The sequence below is a fragment of the Trachymyrmex cornetzi genome, unplaced genomic scaffold (assembly GCF_001594075.2).
Source record: "Trachymyrmex cornetzi isolate Tcor2-1 unplaced genomic scaffold, Tcor1.1 scaffold226, whole genome shotgun sequence".
Lineage (NCBI taxonomy): Eukaryota > Metazoa > Arthropoda > Insecta > Hymenoptera > Formicidae > Trachymyrmex > Trachymyrmex cornetzi.
Genome location: NW_017296912.1, coordinates 145759 through 162344, shown reverse-complemented (window position 1 = coordinate 162344; position 16586 = coordinate 145759). Strand labels below are relative to the sequence as shown.

The window sequence follows — 16586 nt, the reverse complement described above, 5'->3', positions numbered from 1 at the left end:
GCGACGCGACGCGACGCGACGACAGCTGTTTCTTGTAGCTGCTTATAGCTGCTTGTAGCGCTTAGCACGACTGTGTGCGCCAGGTGTGCGTCTCAGCAGTCTCACCACTCTCTCACCACACCACTCGGGATTTGGCGCGAAACGTCACCGTGTTAGCGAGACACGGGACGGTATCGTGCCACGGCGATCGACTGGAATTGCCCGTAATGCGGGAAGGATGTCGACGATGCGAGCGAGTCCGGTGCGAGCCGTGTCGGCGAGGTCGCTTCTAATACAATTGGAAAGTCCGATGTTTACGTCGCCGACAGCGCGCGATCACAAAATGGCCGAATGTTTCTCGCCGACGTCCTACGGTCCTAGCCTGCCGCCGATCTCGTCAGTCAGAGTCGAGGGAGGAAAGCCGCCGTATCAGCCGTATCACGACGATACTCGCCTCGACTACGCGCTGCCCGATCTTGCCGCGATGCGATCGCAGATCTCCCGATACTTTCACGCTAGATAGATCCTCCGCTGAAACTCGATTGCGCGAGGCTCGCTTATCAAGAGACACGCGTCAAGATTCGCGCATCGCTTCACGTCGCGACACTAGACACTACGCGATAGTTGATACTGGCATTACTAGCTACGATGCTTGCTTTGGCTGATGGCTCGGCCACTCGGCCACGCGACGCCGTCACCGCCAGGCGACGAGGCGGCGAACCGCGTCGCACCGCCTTCGTGCTCACTGCTCGCGACGTCGATGATATCGCGCAATATCTCGAGAATTGCGTAACTGGTCGGTAACAGGCGCGGGAACGTTCTCGCGTCGTTATCTATATATTCTATGACTGACATGGCTTCATTCCGTTTCGTTAAATCTATAGATATATACGTATCGTCAACTACGTTTTCGGTTACTGACAGCCAAAGAGGTCGACAAGAAAAGAAGCGATTTAAGATTTAAAGGGATATTCTTGGAGCGGAGATTTAAATGGATCTCCGTCGCGCGTCCTCTGCTGACGTATGTTGGAATTTCTCTGCAAATTGCGTAACTTGATCGGTCGCTGTGCGCGTCACAGGTCACTGCGCGTCACAGCACGCAGTCGCCACCGTCGCCACTGGCGCCACTGTCGCCCTGGCGCTGCTAGCAGTTGGCACTGTTGGTACATACTCCATGGCACTCGCAGCCGTCACAGTCACAGCGTGTGCGTGTGCGTGTGCGTGTGTGTGTGTGTGTGTAGGTGGGTGGTAGGGAGTCGGAATTCGGCGGAGTCGTCGTCGTCCGTCGTCGTCGGCAATGACGGCAATATGGCCGGCCAGATGTGCAGCGGCAGGGTGTCACGGTGGTGTTAGTGCCGCGCGTTAAGACTTATTCTCGTTATTTATATGTCGAACTACCGCAAATCTTGTCCGAATCTCGCGTGTTTTCATGGGCTCGGTGACATATTGTGTAGAAGCAGGAATACGGCTTGCATGAAGGCATAGCATACGCTCACCGGCCAAGCAAACATGAAGTGAGTAATGCATATATACATGAACGCGATCGCGCGAGGAGAGAGAGAGAGAGAGAGAGAGAGAGAGAGAGAGAGAGAGAGAGAGAGAGAACGTGATGGGCCGAGCGATCGGAGCATTACGGAGCACTACTCTTCCTTGGGCTGTACTTTTCTCTTTTTGCGAGATTTTGTTCAAGATTGTGTGATTCGGTCGCGCCTCCTGAGCTAGACGCCAATTGTAAGAACGCCGCGCCGCGCCGCGCCAATGACGGTCAATATCGGCCAATCCTTATTTCGAATGCTTCGAGCCTCCGACGAGTCTACGTCAATGTCTTTTTCGCTCGCACGGCTGTTTAATTCGCAAACGTGCGATCGTCCACGTTCGGACAAAGAGGATATCGATCACGCGTCGGAGGATTCGGAGCCTTCGAAGGGCGGGCGCGGACCGTTCCTTTAATTCGCGATCGTTTTTTAAATCCTTACTCGGACTTTGGAAATTGGAAGGGAATAGCCCGTCTTGGACGGAGGCTATGACGAACGATGACGAAGGGCACGGACCGTAACGATTTTTGACAGCGTCCAACGATGGCAACGATGGGGCGAGTCGCACGCACGCACGCTCTCGCGCGCACACTTGCATTTGCTTTCACGAGCGCAGAGCGCTTCGTAGAGTCGCGAGTCCTGCCTTTGAAAAACAGCGACAAGCTCGAGCTCCCTCGGCATCCATCGTCTCCCTTTTTACCTCTACCTTCCCAGTTCCCTTGCGTGCACGTATGCTTGCATACGACAGTCCGACGCGTCTTACCATCTTACGTGCATCTGCCGAGCGTCTTTCGAGGCACCTGCAGGCTGCACTCGAGTCATCTAAATTTCTTGCCCAACGTTTCTTCCCATTTCCATGAATATCGCTCACTTTTTCGAGTACTGCGACGATAAACGGTTTCATGTTTCGAAGAATCTACTCGTCACTATGTTCGTTTCAAACTTGTCGATCATCCTACTGTGTCAATTTGTTTCTTTTCTACAAATTGTTAGAGTCGTCAGAGATAAATCTTATTCCTAGATGAAAACATTTTTTTTACAAGTCTATCGGGTATAGAATAATTTCGAGTGTTTTCCTCCATTTGGTAACACGCAATTAGTCGACAGACTATGTCACAACATTATGTCTTTCTTGGCATTCACAATGAGTAACAGAACGCGTCGACTTGTCAACGCCAAATGGAAAGCGTTCCAAACTAATGTAATATCGGAGTGCTTGTAAAAAAATTTCGTCATCTAACACAATAAGGTTTATCCGATTCTCCATCTTCCGAGTATGTACTTCTCATTTGTTTGTAATTTCGCTTGCTCATATAAGTATATCAGATTGCGTCGATGTGTATATACTGCTGTCGGCTGTTGGCTGTCGCCTGTCGCGAAGCAGTCGTTTGACGCTTCAAAAAATGCTAAGGTTGAAGATATCGCGATGACTCGTATGCGTATTACTGAAGCGATTTGGATTTCCGTGGAAAAATCTCAAATGTGTCAAAGCGAATATATGTGTTATTTATATACTTTTATAAACGCGATTCAATGTATAAATAATATTACTATTTACTTTTAACTCGTCCACACGAGTGCGAATCGCTTGTTAAAAGTTAATATGTTAATAAGAAAGCAGTCGAAATTATTGCCTTAGATTTTAATTAGTTTTGCACACGTGCAGTTGTGGATTAGAACAGTTTCAAACAGTCGATTTCAAATAAATATTTACATATACGTATATCGTAACGCGATAGATAAATTGGATTGCGTCCAACATTTAATGCTTCGATTAACAAACGGTTGATATTATCTAATATTTAATAACGAACGAATTGACATAGCGTAGATTTTGCAACCTTGCCTATTGTGCCGTGACTAGCGTGAATTCATTAATTACACCGCGGCGTGCTCAGCCAGCGTTACATGCCATCTGAACTCGGCAAACAATTCTTGCATCTTGTTTTCGAAAAATAATGCCAAGAGATGCGATTAGAAAATTTGTCCAATAATATATAATTATACAATAATATTACATAATTGTATAGTATACAAATATATAAAAGATATATCTATCCTGTATATCTGAGAAAACAAGATTTTTTTTTAATCGTTTATTTAGGCAAATGTACAAATGTACAAAGGTAGATGTACAATGTACTCGTTAAACAATGTTAACAACAATACCTGTAAAAATTTGCATGGATGAAATTCTAATTCTGAATTCTACTTTTTGCAACGTGCTCCGTATAGTGACAGGGAAGGTATACGTATACGAATATCGAACGCTTTTCGGCAAACACACGATATATGACTTCATCCCGATATTTCTTTTCTTCCGATACATGAAATATTGTGTCAATTTCTTTCATTAAAAAAAAAAAAGAAAATTTTTATTTTTTTATTTTTTCTAAGAAAGTGGATCAGTTTATCGAATTTTTTAAACTTTTTTTCACATCTTATTCAATTTTTAGTATAAAAGATTAATGCTTGTGTTTCCATCAATGTAGATTAATTTTAATCTCGATTCAAGTTACTCTTTATCTTTTTTTAATTTTTAAAGCTAGAAAGAGAGATGAAGAATGAGTTAGTGTATGTGAACTGAGATTAAAGTTAATTAGTAGTAACAATGGGTACATATCCTACTCCAATTGTCGCATCTCCAATGTCATGTTTCCAAGTAAATACATATGTATTACTCTTTTAGGTGTTTCGTAAACTCATCGAGATTACAATCTCGGGGTTTCTCTTTGGTCACCGAGTATCGAGCGTGCGAGACGAAAAGTCAGCGCGGCGAAGGCCGCGAGCGACTTCCGCTCAATTCCACGTCATTCTATCTTGCTTTCGCAGAGGCGGTTAAAGAAGGAGGTATAAGCCGAGCCTCCTTCTCGACCTCATCTTCGTTCGTTCGCGTTTCGATTTTCCTGCGATCGATACACGTATACATATATAGATGCATGGGCATCTTTCATGATAATTTCAAGCGATTTTTCCGTCGTCGAGCAGATTTAATGACCACACCTGGAGGATCCATGCGGACGTTTGCTCGAGTAACAAGTTGTGTTCCTACATTCACATCGTGTCTTTGGAGGTGCGAGTGCACGAAGGTTCTCTTTACAACGATTTTGCAACTGGGTCAACGTTTTCCGAATTGTACAAAAGTAACATGATATTTTTTGCACGAATAAAATATCTTCTTTTTTTTTTTCGTGAAATGATTTACTTGAATTCAAATAGCATCGACATTCTAAACGTCAAAGTCAACACAATTTCGTATAATCAATATTATTTTATTCTCATCAATGTTAGCTTCATTTTTCCGATTGGTTCCATGCGTAACCAGTTGGTATAACTTTAGCATTATCAAAACGTTTAATCATATAAAATTACCACGATGACTTTTCATGAAATTTGAACGTTAAGACGAGCTCGATCCCAGATGGTTGTGACTCATTATCACCAGATATGATCGTTTGGCGATAGAACACCCTACATATACCTGCCGGAAATGTTACGTTTTGTGCATTAGCGAGTACGATGATTCGGAGCGTTTTCAACATGTGTTGATGCGCAATACACATAATACCTACATATGTATATACTATGTATATACCTATGTACACGCGACCGACCACTCTATCTCTCCTACTGAGGAGAGAACAAACCGTCGTATAGTATCCCACTGTCATTTGCTAAACCGTGGGTAAAGCCGCGTAATGGCTTTCAATTTCACCTTCAATAACCAAGCTTAATTAATTTTAATGCTGCGATGCAGATTGCTCGAGTAACCCACTTTTACCCTCGCTTAACCAGCTTGGATTTGAAGGGAGCTTTGACCTATTCGCGTGTATTGCAAAAGTTACGATATTATGTACTGATACAAGATATCATTTGAAAGCTAAACAAGAATAATCAATTTCAACGCACAATGAATTAATAAAGACAAAACCGAAACGTTGAGAATAATCTCATTTCAAGTTTTATTCACTCCCCCATATGGATTTTTTAGTTGCATTTATTTATAGGATGTGTATGCAACATGATGGTGACTTGGTACATATCTCTCTAACGTGTAAATACATGTGTATGTATGACTCGAAGGTTGCACGTTCCTTTGTTAAATTTCCATTGTCGCGTCCATTGTGTTACACCTTGCGCCGACTGGGAAAGATTTGTTCATGGCCACTTTTTTACGCACTCTTGCTTGCAGAGAGAGAGAGAGAGAGAGAGAGAGATTCTTGTGCTTCTTTACGTACGTTCTTTACGCGTATGATGTTACATGTCATTGTGCAAACGATTGTAACTCGTTTGATTCAATTTCGATTTTATTCTTTGAATGTGTAACTAATAAAAGTATCAATATACTTTTTCGAAATGTTTGTTTCCACCAAAGCTTTACACGGCTTATAGGCTCTCCCTTGGGGGATTCATCTTTCGTATCACGTGGATACTTCCACTCGTCGTTCCATCCTTTTATATCTTCATTCATCTAACATTCTCGGGAAATTTGAGATGAAATTATCTTTACTTAACAACGTGCATCGCAATTTTGACCTCAAAATCATCTGCGTCATCGATACGTCGAATTGTTAAAAATTTTGTAAGACTTAAAATCTGTTGGACAAAGCTCTGTGTATAGTATTAAGTATTTGTTTCGTTGTTGAAATCGAAAGAAATTGCATTCCGGATTACATGAGACGGCTCAGACATTAGGATCCTGGAGTTAGGGCTCGTGTTATATGTATATGTACGAGAGGAGGAGGAGGAGACTACTCGAGTGTCGAGGCTTGACTTACCTATCCAATTAATGTTGACGCATGATTATACCTACCTGCCATATGCTACTTTCGATGATCGTATTCGTTTCATTAAGGTGAAGCCATATACGCTTCTTTGGGCGCGTTAAAATTACCGTCTTATTCCAAAAAATTAAATTATAAGCTACTTTAACCCAGTTTCTGTCAATGCATCGGTACCTATATCGAATTTTAAACAGTAACAATTTTTATATTTTTGCGTAAACTTTGTTATGACGTATTAAAAAAAAAAAGAATCTACTCTTCGAATAATAAAGAACAATTTTGTACAAACTTTATTTCGTTTTCACTTTTACATTTTTTACGGAAACCTTGTGAAACACACGGTAGTGAAAAGGTGAAAAATTATTCATTAACAGAACGATTATATAAACAAAAAACTCTCACCGTGTATAATATAATAAATGTGTCTTACAATGTAGAATGCCAGACATTTTAGAAATATTTGGCAGAGGTAAAATTTTAATGGCTTATTTTGCAATAAATAATATTTTACGATTAAATGATTATCTACAATATTTTACGATATTAGCAAACGATATTAGAATTCCCTGGGATAAAAAAAAGTTGAGAATGATAGAGAATGATAGAAAAATCCTATCGTTTTGAATATGGAATTTGGTTGGTGTGTGTGTGTGTGAATTCATCGATTTAAATTAGATCTTATAGGAACCTTGTACAAATTTTATAGAACCCGATAAAATATGATAGGATTCATATTTAATCAATCGTAATGCTCGCGAGGTCGACGATAGAAAATGATATAAACTTACAGAAAACGATACAAATTAATAGAAATCCTATCGTTCTCTATCAACTTTTTTTACCTGCAGGATTTAAAATAAGCGTATAAAATAATTTATAGAGACATATTGATGAAAGCCTGTATCAATTTCCCCGTTATCGAGTCTGACATGTCGCTAGGATCGGTTTGATAAACCAAGTGTCGCTGAAAATGCGTCAGTGCTCGACGAGTTTAAACGTTTTCTTTCGATAAGAGAGATTCGAATCGGTCGCGGAAGTCCGTCGAGCCGAGAATTAATAGAGTCGTCACGATTGGATTCGTCATTGTCCGCGCGGTGAGACTCGTATAAACTAACCAGCAATGAGTATGAAAGCGAAACATGCGTGCTCGCTTTTGCGACGTAGAAAATAAATTCGATATCCAATGTCGTATGTGTACCGTCACTTCAATCGCCACTGCTCTCTCTCTCTCTCTCTCTCTCTCTCTCTCTCTCTCTCTCTCTCTCTCTCTCTCTCTCTCTCTCTCTCTCTCTCTCTCTCTCTCTCTCTCTCTCTCTCTCTCTCTCTCTCTCTCTCTCTCTCTCTCTCTCTCTCTCTCTCTCTCTCTCTCTCTCTCTCTCGCGCGCAGAGTACTTTTGTTCTCCTTATATTACAATAAGTACGATACAATGCAACGAGATAATAAAAAAGCGACAAAAACCGCGACGACGTATTATACGTAATATAAATTGCCATTGAACTTTCATAACATTTCTCTCGGTTTAAATTTAAAATGCGAATAATAAAAATAAGATTTGCTTTCTTATATAAATTTGCTAAAATTTGAACAAGATTGAAGATATTTTAAAAATCAGGCTGAAAAAGTTTTAATAATTCTAGAGAAAAAAAAATCTACGTTCTTATCTTTCTCTTATGGTTGAACATGACAGTTGAAGTCGCGAACAATACTCAACGATGCATTTCGTGTTCTTCGCGATTTGATCGTTCGCTGAGAATCCAATCGCGATACTTTCTGGGGGTCAACTCAACGAGATACATTCATACCTACACGGAACAGTAACGATTATTTCATTCGGCGTTTGGTGAAAGGTTAACGCTTCCCTGAGCATTATATACCGAAAATAAAGCGCATTTTCGCGTATACAACAAGCTTCGTTTGCTATAGACTGCAGTATAGGCTTATTGAGATTTACGGTTGTTTTACAATATGCGAAAAGCAGCTAAGGCATTTGTTCCACTTTTACGTAATATATGGTGCTCTCAGTCTGATGGTTACTATATCGGCCGACAGAGACTTACTTCCGACTATTGATATACAATGCCGTTCACGCTTTATGCTCCAAAAGTTTCGACATCCGCGTAGAGGATGATGAATCTGCGCGCGCACGATCGGGAACGTGACGAATCCGCGAAGATTCCGGAAGAAAGGCATCGTTTGTAAACCATCACTTTGAATCACTTTGAATCTCTCGAAAAGCTCAAAGAAGATGTACAAAAAAATTAGATGATATAAATAGAACAAAAATAGTGAACCCCAATCCAAGGATTACTTATACCTAAAAATGAAACTTACTCCAGACAAAGTGGTAATTGCTTCGTAAAATTTTTTCGCTGAAATGGAGGGATTTGGGAATAATAATCTGTTAGTATACTTATAGTAATGTCTATTTATATACAATTAATAATATCTGATTTTACCGATTTGTATTCGATTCGCTGTAATGACGCGTAGCACAGCATCGGACGCGTGCTTTATGACCGCGTGTTATAGACCGGTAATTGTCGTGTGTGCCAAGGCCGGTCTCTGACCCAGCTGATTGACAAAACTTATGCCGAACGCTCCTCGATATTCATTGATCAAAAATTTACGATTTTTACGTATGCGTGCAATGCGATTCTAAGTTATTAACAGAGAAAATTTCGAATTTTAAAGATCTTTCATATACATTTTTACTTCCATGACGTGCGACTATTCCACAATCCGATCGATTCATCCGAGCGATTCGCGAAAATATCGATCCGTATGAGAATGATAGATATATTTCTTGTCTTCTTCGCTTGTGTTATCTACATGCATCGTATATGCGTCGTGCAACGTGGTCGTGTAACACGTAAACGGCTGGTAAACGGCCTCGAAACGCGAATCGCAACGCAACGGACACCGGACACGTTGTCGCGCGTGTCGCGTGTTATCTACTTTGCTTGGCCGTGTATCGTATATATATATATACACAGCAGTAGCAAGTAGCAGGATAGTCGAGGAAGTGAGTGGCGGTATCTCGCCACGTCCTACCTCGTCCTGTTCCCGTTTTGCCAACGGAGGGAGTACTGAAAACTCTGCCCCTCTCTCTCTCTCTCTCTCATGCTCTCTTCAGTGAAAGCGACAGCCACCAAGCAAGCGAGTCTTCCGCGCCGCAGATCGCGCGAATTAGGATTGAATGTCGTAGACATTTTATTACATCGCGCGTAAACTGTGCGCATAAACTTAAACTTAAACTCTTACTCCGTTTCCAGTTGGTTGTAATAACGCCATGCGTTATTTTATCATTATTTTACGTGGCTCCTAATTATGGCGAGAGAGAAAATTTCGGTGCTATAAAAATGATCACTCAGCGAGAAGAAGCTCTTCGCCTCTTCGCCAAGTGATCCAGGGATGTGGGACTCCCGCGAAAATTCCTTCTCCAAGATTGGCAGGACGAGATGGTCCTACGAGACTTACTCATCCGCGCGCGAGAATCGGGCACAGAATCGAGACACGTTCGCAAGGATGCGCCCTTCCGTAACGACGCGAGAGGATCCCGCGTCGCAGCAGCGATCTGCGAGGGTGAATGTACAACAACGTTCGAGCTATCTATACCGCCAGCAACGCTCTTCTTGGCAACAGGATAATCGTTCGTGGTACACAATGCGCGCGTCAATTTTTTCTCTCCTTCACGGTTCTTCGCCTTCTTGCCTCACATTATCGCAATATTCATAAAGTTGTTCAAGTTTCTCATTTGTTTCTTCATAAACGATTAATCGACAATCCAAAGTTTCCATACCTGGACAATGTTGGGGGTGCCAAAGTTTCCACATGTTGATGACACAAGTCGACACAACTATCATTCTGTCTTTATTACTTATTCAATGTCAAGAAAGATGGAACGATGTCACTAAATGGAAAGCATTCTTTTTAAATATTTGTTTTATACGCTTATGTGTGTGTGTGTGTGTGTGTGTGTGTGTGTGTGTACATACATATATTCAGTCTGCTTCTAATCTGATGTATCCGCAGCTATGCGTTGTTCGGTGGAATGGTTATGAAGCGATTATTAGAAATGTAATAAAGTCGTAAATGGTAAATTAATCGGAGAAGATTGTGTATAATCTATATTTCGTCGATTTGTTGTTCGTTTTGCCATTCGGATTATGCGACTTTCTCGTATATAAGAGTAGAAGAAAAAAAAATAACGGCGTCAGAGATATGTGCACCACATGTACCACCCACGATTCAGTTCGGTGCAACATTTATTTATTTCCTTAGCTCTTTAGATAACAACTGCTTTAATTTATGCAAATATACCTACTTTCCTTACATTCCAATCTTCAATTTTTTACTCTTATATAGATAAATAATGAAATTAATTAAAAAAATTGCATCATTGACAACTTGGCACTTTTCTATTGGATAAAACGATTCTCGTTCTCTCTCCTCCTCGAGACAACGTTATGACGAGAACAAAAGAACTTGAGAGAATAATTGCAAATAAAGAATAAAAAAAATCAAAAGAATTGATTAAAAGGGCAAAAAATCGATCAAAGTAAAACTAGTTTCGTGGCTCCATGGAATTTTTTTAATTCCACGAATAAATCAAATATAAATAAATTGCTTGTATGAGCCTCTGCGGTTGTTGGTGCATAAATAATAGATTTATAAGGCGATGAGATATATTTGTAAATAATTGGGATGTACTTATCAACCAAGTAATATAGGCGCCCTATAAATATACCTATATCGTTTACACATTAACAACCACGGAATCTCATATAGCCAATTTACAAAAAGCGATATTTTGTCGTTTACAGTGAAGTGAGCATATCATCCGCCCGCGCGTCGGTGATGGTGTACGACGACGTGAACAAGAAATGGATACCGAGTGGCAGCTCGTCCGGTCTGTCCAAGGTCCAGCTCTATCACCATCAAGTGAACAATACGTTTCGTGTGGTCGGCAGGAAGTTGCAGGACCACGAAATTGTCATCAACTGTGCGATCCTAAAGGGACTCAAGTACAATCAAGCCACGGTCACGTTTCACCAGTGGCGAGATAACAAGCAAGTCTATGGGCTCAATTTTTCCAGTAAAGATGACGCCGATGCCTTCGCTCGGGCGATGCTCCAGGCACTCGATGTAATTTATTATATTTCTTTTATCTTATAGTTTTATTAGAATTAACTCTGACTTACCATCCCGGATTTCACTATCTATTCTATTCTAGTCTTCTGGATCTATAGTTTTAATATCGTTAACACCTATTACGGCAATTTTTGATTAGGAGCGGCCAAATTTTCTGACAAACATTCGTTCCGACAAACATTCAACTTGGGTGCTATTAACCAGAAAGAAAAAAAAGAGACGTAGGGGTAAAAAACGTTTGCTATCGTGGAACATCGATTTCAGTTACGGCAATTACAATTTGTTAGGCGTTGTTATAATTGGATATATTATCGTTAATTTTAACTTTTAATTACACATTACGTCTTGTTGCGATGTTGCGTAGGTGCTGAGTAATGGTAGCAACATATCAAGGAGTCTTGCTCCGACAACCAACACGACTACTCAACAGCAAACCGCCTATCAACAGCAGCAGCAGCAGCAGCAACAGCAGCAGCAGCAGCAGCAACAACAACAACAACAGCAGCAGAGCCAAGCAACCGTTCAATATGAGGAAGATATGGGATACAGGTATGTCTCTTTTGTTTTCTTCTTGTTTCTTTTACATTTCAAACAATTTACAATGTAATCTATTATCTCATTACTGTAATTACTTTCTGTCGCGAAATATAAGACAGTGCACACAACATTCAGTCAATCCCTGTCATGTTTTCGAACGAAACTCAGGTGATGTCGTTCTTTCTTTTTATTTGTAAAATGTAAATTTCTTTACAATAAATACAACGAATCAGTGTGGAGACATCATTACATGAGGCAGCTTTTGATATACATCATGTGGTTGTTATACAGGACGACATATGTATATCGTATACATATATGTAGAAGCGCGAAAAGCTTGTAGGGTGACAATTTACTTTATGGACATAGACCTATTTCAATTTCCCTATCGTTCATCTAAAACGAGTCACACATCTGTCCTGACTGGTTATAGTCAAGGTCGTAACGCGCGGATTTCCTTGTCCCTGAGCCATCTGCCTACAGGAGGCCAGACGGCCCTGCCCGTGGGTTCCGCCACCACAACTCCCGAACACCACGTGAACGTTAGTGGTGTTGTTGGCACCGTTATTCAAATGGGCTGTGCGCGTGGCTCATCGGGCGATGGATACACGAGGTGATCTTCCCGTCCTTTTAACCCGTAATAATCTGAATTTCTTAATTAACTACCATCAAAATACCTTTTACGTAATATTATACGTTATTAATTAACGCAGAAAAGAGAGAGAATTTTTTCTAAAATATACCAAGAAATTATTGATTTAATATTGTTGTACCATATGAGACTAGCTACATATAGGTTAATATGGGTTAAAGGCTATCTAGGATCTCCTTATTCTTTGTAGTAAATACGTCGGGCATTAACCACGTTAGAATTATAATCATTCTACTTCTTTCCTCCTTGCATCTTTTACCTTCCTCTGTGTTGTATACTGAATCTACATGCGAAACTTTAGTTACTATGAAAACGAGAATCGGTGGAAAGAAATTTACAAAATGTCAAAAATAAAATTGCAGAGAGCAATTCTAAGCGGGAGAATTCGCTCCGTCTATTGGGCCTCTCAAAATAACTCGAATACATTGCATGACCGAGTTTGATTTTTTTTTCTAATTTTTTATGCATACTTTTTACAAAATTCAAGATATATTTCATAAATTCAATTGATCAAAACGCGGTTGTCGAATAGATCTAGTATACAAACTTATCAGAAATAAACATAATTTGTTATACTTATATGTATACGTCTACATTAGCTTACTCTGTATGGAAAGTACCTTGCACTGTATAATGAAAATATAAAGAAGATTAACATCTTCTTTAGTTTTTTATGTGATTTGTATAAATTAATATCAATACACGTCTTAACAATAGACTGTGATGTAGGGTAGGAGTATTTTCCTATCGTTAAAATATATTTATAGCGAAATAGGAAATAATCTTTGTAGCATAGTATTATTTAGCATTGAGAAATTACAAATTAACAAAAAACTAATAAGTTTTTATAGACTCTTTAAATTAAAACAATTTAGAAAAAATATAAAACATACACAGTGCAGGCAATAACATGATACCGTTGGGTTAAATCATGCATACATTGAGATTTTAAATAAACTTTAAGGTTTGTTCATAATATAATACATGTCATAAACTTTAGTTTGTTTGTCTTCAAATTGACCGCTATGTTACTTATTTAGCAATCATCATTTAACCAACTGTCGAAATGACAAGATACATATTGTTCTTGCAGTTATTATTTTAAAATTTGACGATAATTTTTAACATATTAACGAGTTGCAAAATGTTGCATAAAAGAGATTTATTGTTCAGTGTAGAAGCGTCGACTGTGTGAGGTGAGGTGATTATTAATTTTTAAATTATATACATACGATAATCTAATCATTTATATAATTTTAGCTTAAGTTCTTATTACTACTCAGCTTTCTAACTTTGTGAGTATGTGACTTACCTCACAACAGTTAACGGTTCAATTTTGAGAGAAAAAACGTTGGAGATATTATTTTTTATTTTATTATGCAATACTCCAACCGTTGCGCTAGGGAGAAAGATTGCTGATGAAGACTCAAACCATGAGTGGAAAGTTAAAGTTTATATTTTTAGTATTAAGAAGAATTGCGCTAATTGATAACCAGCATTGACTCCTATTGCCTGTACTGCACGTTTTGTTTTTTCTAAATTATTTAGCATGTTAGTGTGCGACACATTTAAATTTATCCCATGCGTTTATACATATAATTTTTTCTCTTTATGTCAGTATTGGGAAATATTTCTCAAGTCGGATAAAATGGATTTTTAGTAACGATCTATGTATAGATGAGATATATAAGTAATCTATTACGTCTATTACATTAGTTGGCTGGCCCTACTCTACGCTTTATACATATTAACAATGCATTGTGCTTTGATAAAAAATCATTTTGTAACTAATTCCAAATTCAATCTGCGCAGAACCATGACTAGAGAAGACGTGGCAATAATTCAGGAACGCAGAATGTCTCAGCAAAGTCAAGGTATTATATTCACATTTTTTAGTATAATTAATCTTATACATTATGTATAATAAGAATATTATATCTAAATGTAATTTTATAACAAGCGTACATGTAGCTACATGTAAAAAAATTGCATATATGCATTTAAATCAGGGTTGGTAAAAAAAAACGTTTTAAATGTTTTTTTTATAGTACTGTTCAAAGCATATTTGAAGCATTAAAAACATATTCAAGAAGAAACATAATATGTTTTATTCTTAAAAAAAAAACATTAGTCTTTACCAACCCTGATTTAAATTATAGGAATACAATTCTAAAGGAAGTGTCAAAATTGTATACATATATTATATATGTATATATGTATATAATATATTATATCCAGTTGCTGTATATATATATATATATATATCTCGATCCCCTGGAACTCGCGGTCTCGCATAAAGAAACACGGTAGTGTCGCTGCGCTTGGCTTAGCGCCGAGACACTACCGTATCTCTTGATGATAGAGTATATATATATATATATATGTGTGTGTACGATTCAGAAATCAAATTTCTTTATAGCAACTGGAAGTCCCAATCCTATATCACCGAGCTGCCCGCCTGCTACACAGCAACAGCAACAGCAGCAGCAGCAACAACAACAACAACAACAACAACAACAACAACAACAATCTGGTCATCATCGAACTTCATCAGCACCGCCGGCGCCACAACCGCCTCCACAGCAACTACCAACTCTACAAGGTGGCAGCGGTACGATTCCACCGGCTCCGCAAATGTCGGCTGGACCGGGAGTCGGTCCCCCGGTACCACCGCCCCAACCACCGATTGCACCTCCTGCCCCACCGTGCCCACCGACGATGATGAATTTTAGTTCGTCCGCGGCACCGGCACCACCGATGATGATGAATCAGTATGCACAATCACCATCATCCCAGTCAAGTCAACAGTCTCAATGCCAGTCCATCTACGTTTCTAATCAGGCAAACCAATATAGTGCTGCGTCTGCAAGCAATCAGTACGCGAGTGCCACTATTTCTAATAGTGGCAGTGGCACCGGAAGCGGTGCGACCTCCGTTGTGGGCCAGAGCCCGAATCAATTTCCACCATCTGGCAGTCAAAACAACTTTTATGGTACTAATAATCAGACGAGTAATTACACTACTGGCGGACAAGTTAATACAGGCCAATATAACCAATCAGTTGGTAGTCAGGCTACGCAATACGGTAGCAGCGGTAATCAGTATGGAAGTAATAGCTCGATAAATCAGTATGCTGTCGGTCCGCCACCTGGTCCGGTGAGTCAATACGCGATCGCGCAGCCTGGTCAATCGCAGTACGTATCCCAGGCACAAGCACAATATGGCGGTACCGGTCAGGTACAAGCAGCTGCCACAACGAGTGGTACCACAAATCCGTATGGGACACCATCAAATTCGGTGAATCAATACACAACCGGTGGACATCACACAGTCAGCGCTAACGCTTATGCTCCTATCGCTAGTGGTCCTCCGCCGCCTCCAATGGTATCACTGGTTGGTCCCGCTGCACCGCCTCCACCGCCACCGCCGCCTGTACCTAACGCTAACAATTCTACTGCTGTTGCTGGTTCATCTATTAGTTCCTCGAATGATCCTCCACCTGATACCAACTCATTAGCAGCTGCTCTTCAAGCACGTCTTAAAAAGAAACAGGTAATTTTCTTTTCTTTTTAATTTTAATCTTTTAATAATTTAATTCGATAGAATTGTCACTTGTTTGAGGAAACAATATGTATGTATGTATGTATGTACGTATGTACGCGCGCGCGCGCGCGCGCGCGTGTGTGTGTACATACACACACACACACAGGGTGACCCATTTTAACTTAGACAGCCAAATAATTCGAAACATCGCGATTAAATAAAAAAATGTTTGAAACAAAAATTGTTGGATATGAAAGGGCTGATTGAACTATGACCTTGACAATGACCTTGACCTTCATTTTCAAGGTTGTTTGAAGGTTTACTTTCAATTTTCAAATAGAAACCCATATTTTTGATTCAAGAATCTAATAGCTGATGTCGAGAGCTTTCCAAAACGCTATAAT

General features: G+C 39.8%; 1 protein-coding gene across 2 annotated transcripts in view; it reads left to right on the top strand.

Moving 5' to 3' along the window:
• The first annotated feature begins 1276 nt into the window (after positions 1-1276).
• ena (ENAH actin regulator enabled) overlaps positions 1277-16586 on the top strand; it is an 18050-nt gene continuing 2740 nt past the window's right edge. Inside the window, exons 1-6 of one of the 2 annotated variants that reach the window (XM_018506565.1) lie at positions 1277-1493; positions 11123-11444; positions 11815-11999; positions 12421-12600; positions 14452-14513; positions 15059-16191. In XM_018506565.1, coding sequence (XP_018362067.1) covers positions 1489-1493; positions 11123-11444; positions 11815-11999; positions 12421-12600; positions 14452-14513; positions 15059-16191 — 1887 coding nt within the window. In that variant the 5' untranslated portion in view covers positions 1277-1488. The remainder of the gene's footprint in view (positions 1494-11122; positions 11445-11814; positions 12000-12420; positions 12601-14451; positions 14514-15058; positions 16192-16586) is intronic. The other variant, XM_018506566.1, reaches the window with a different exon arrangement.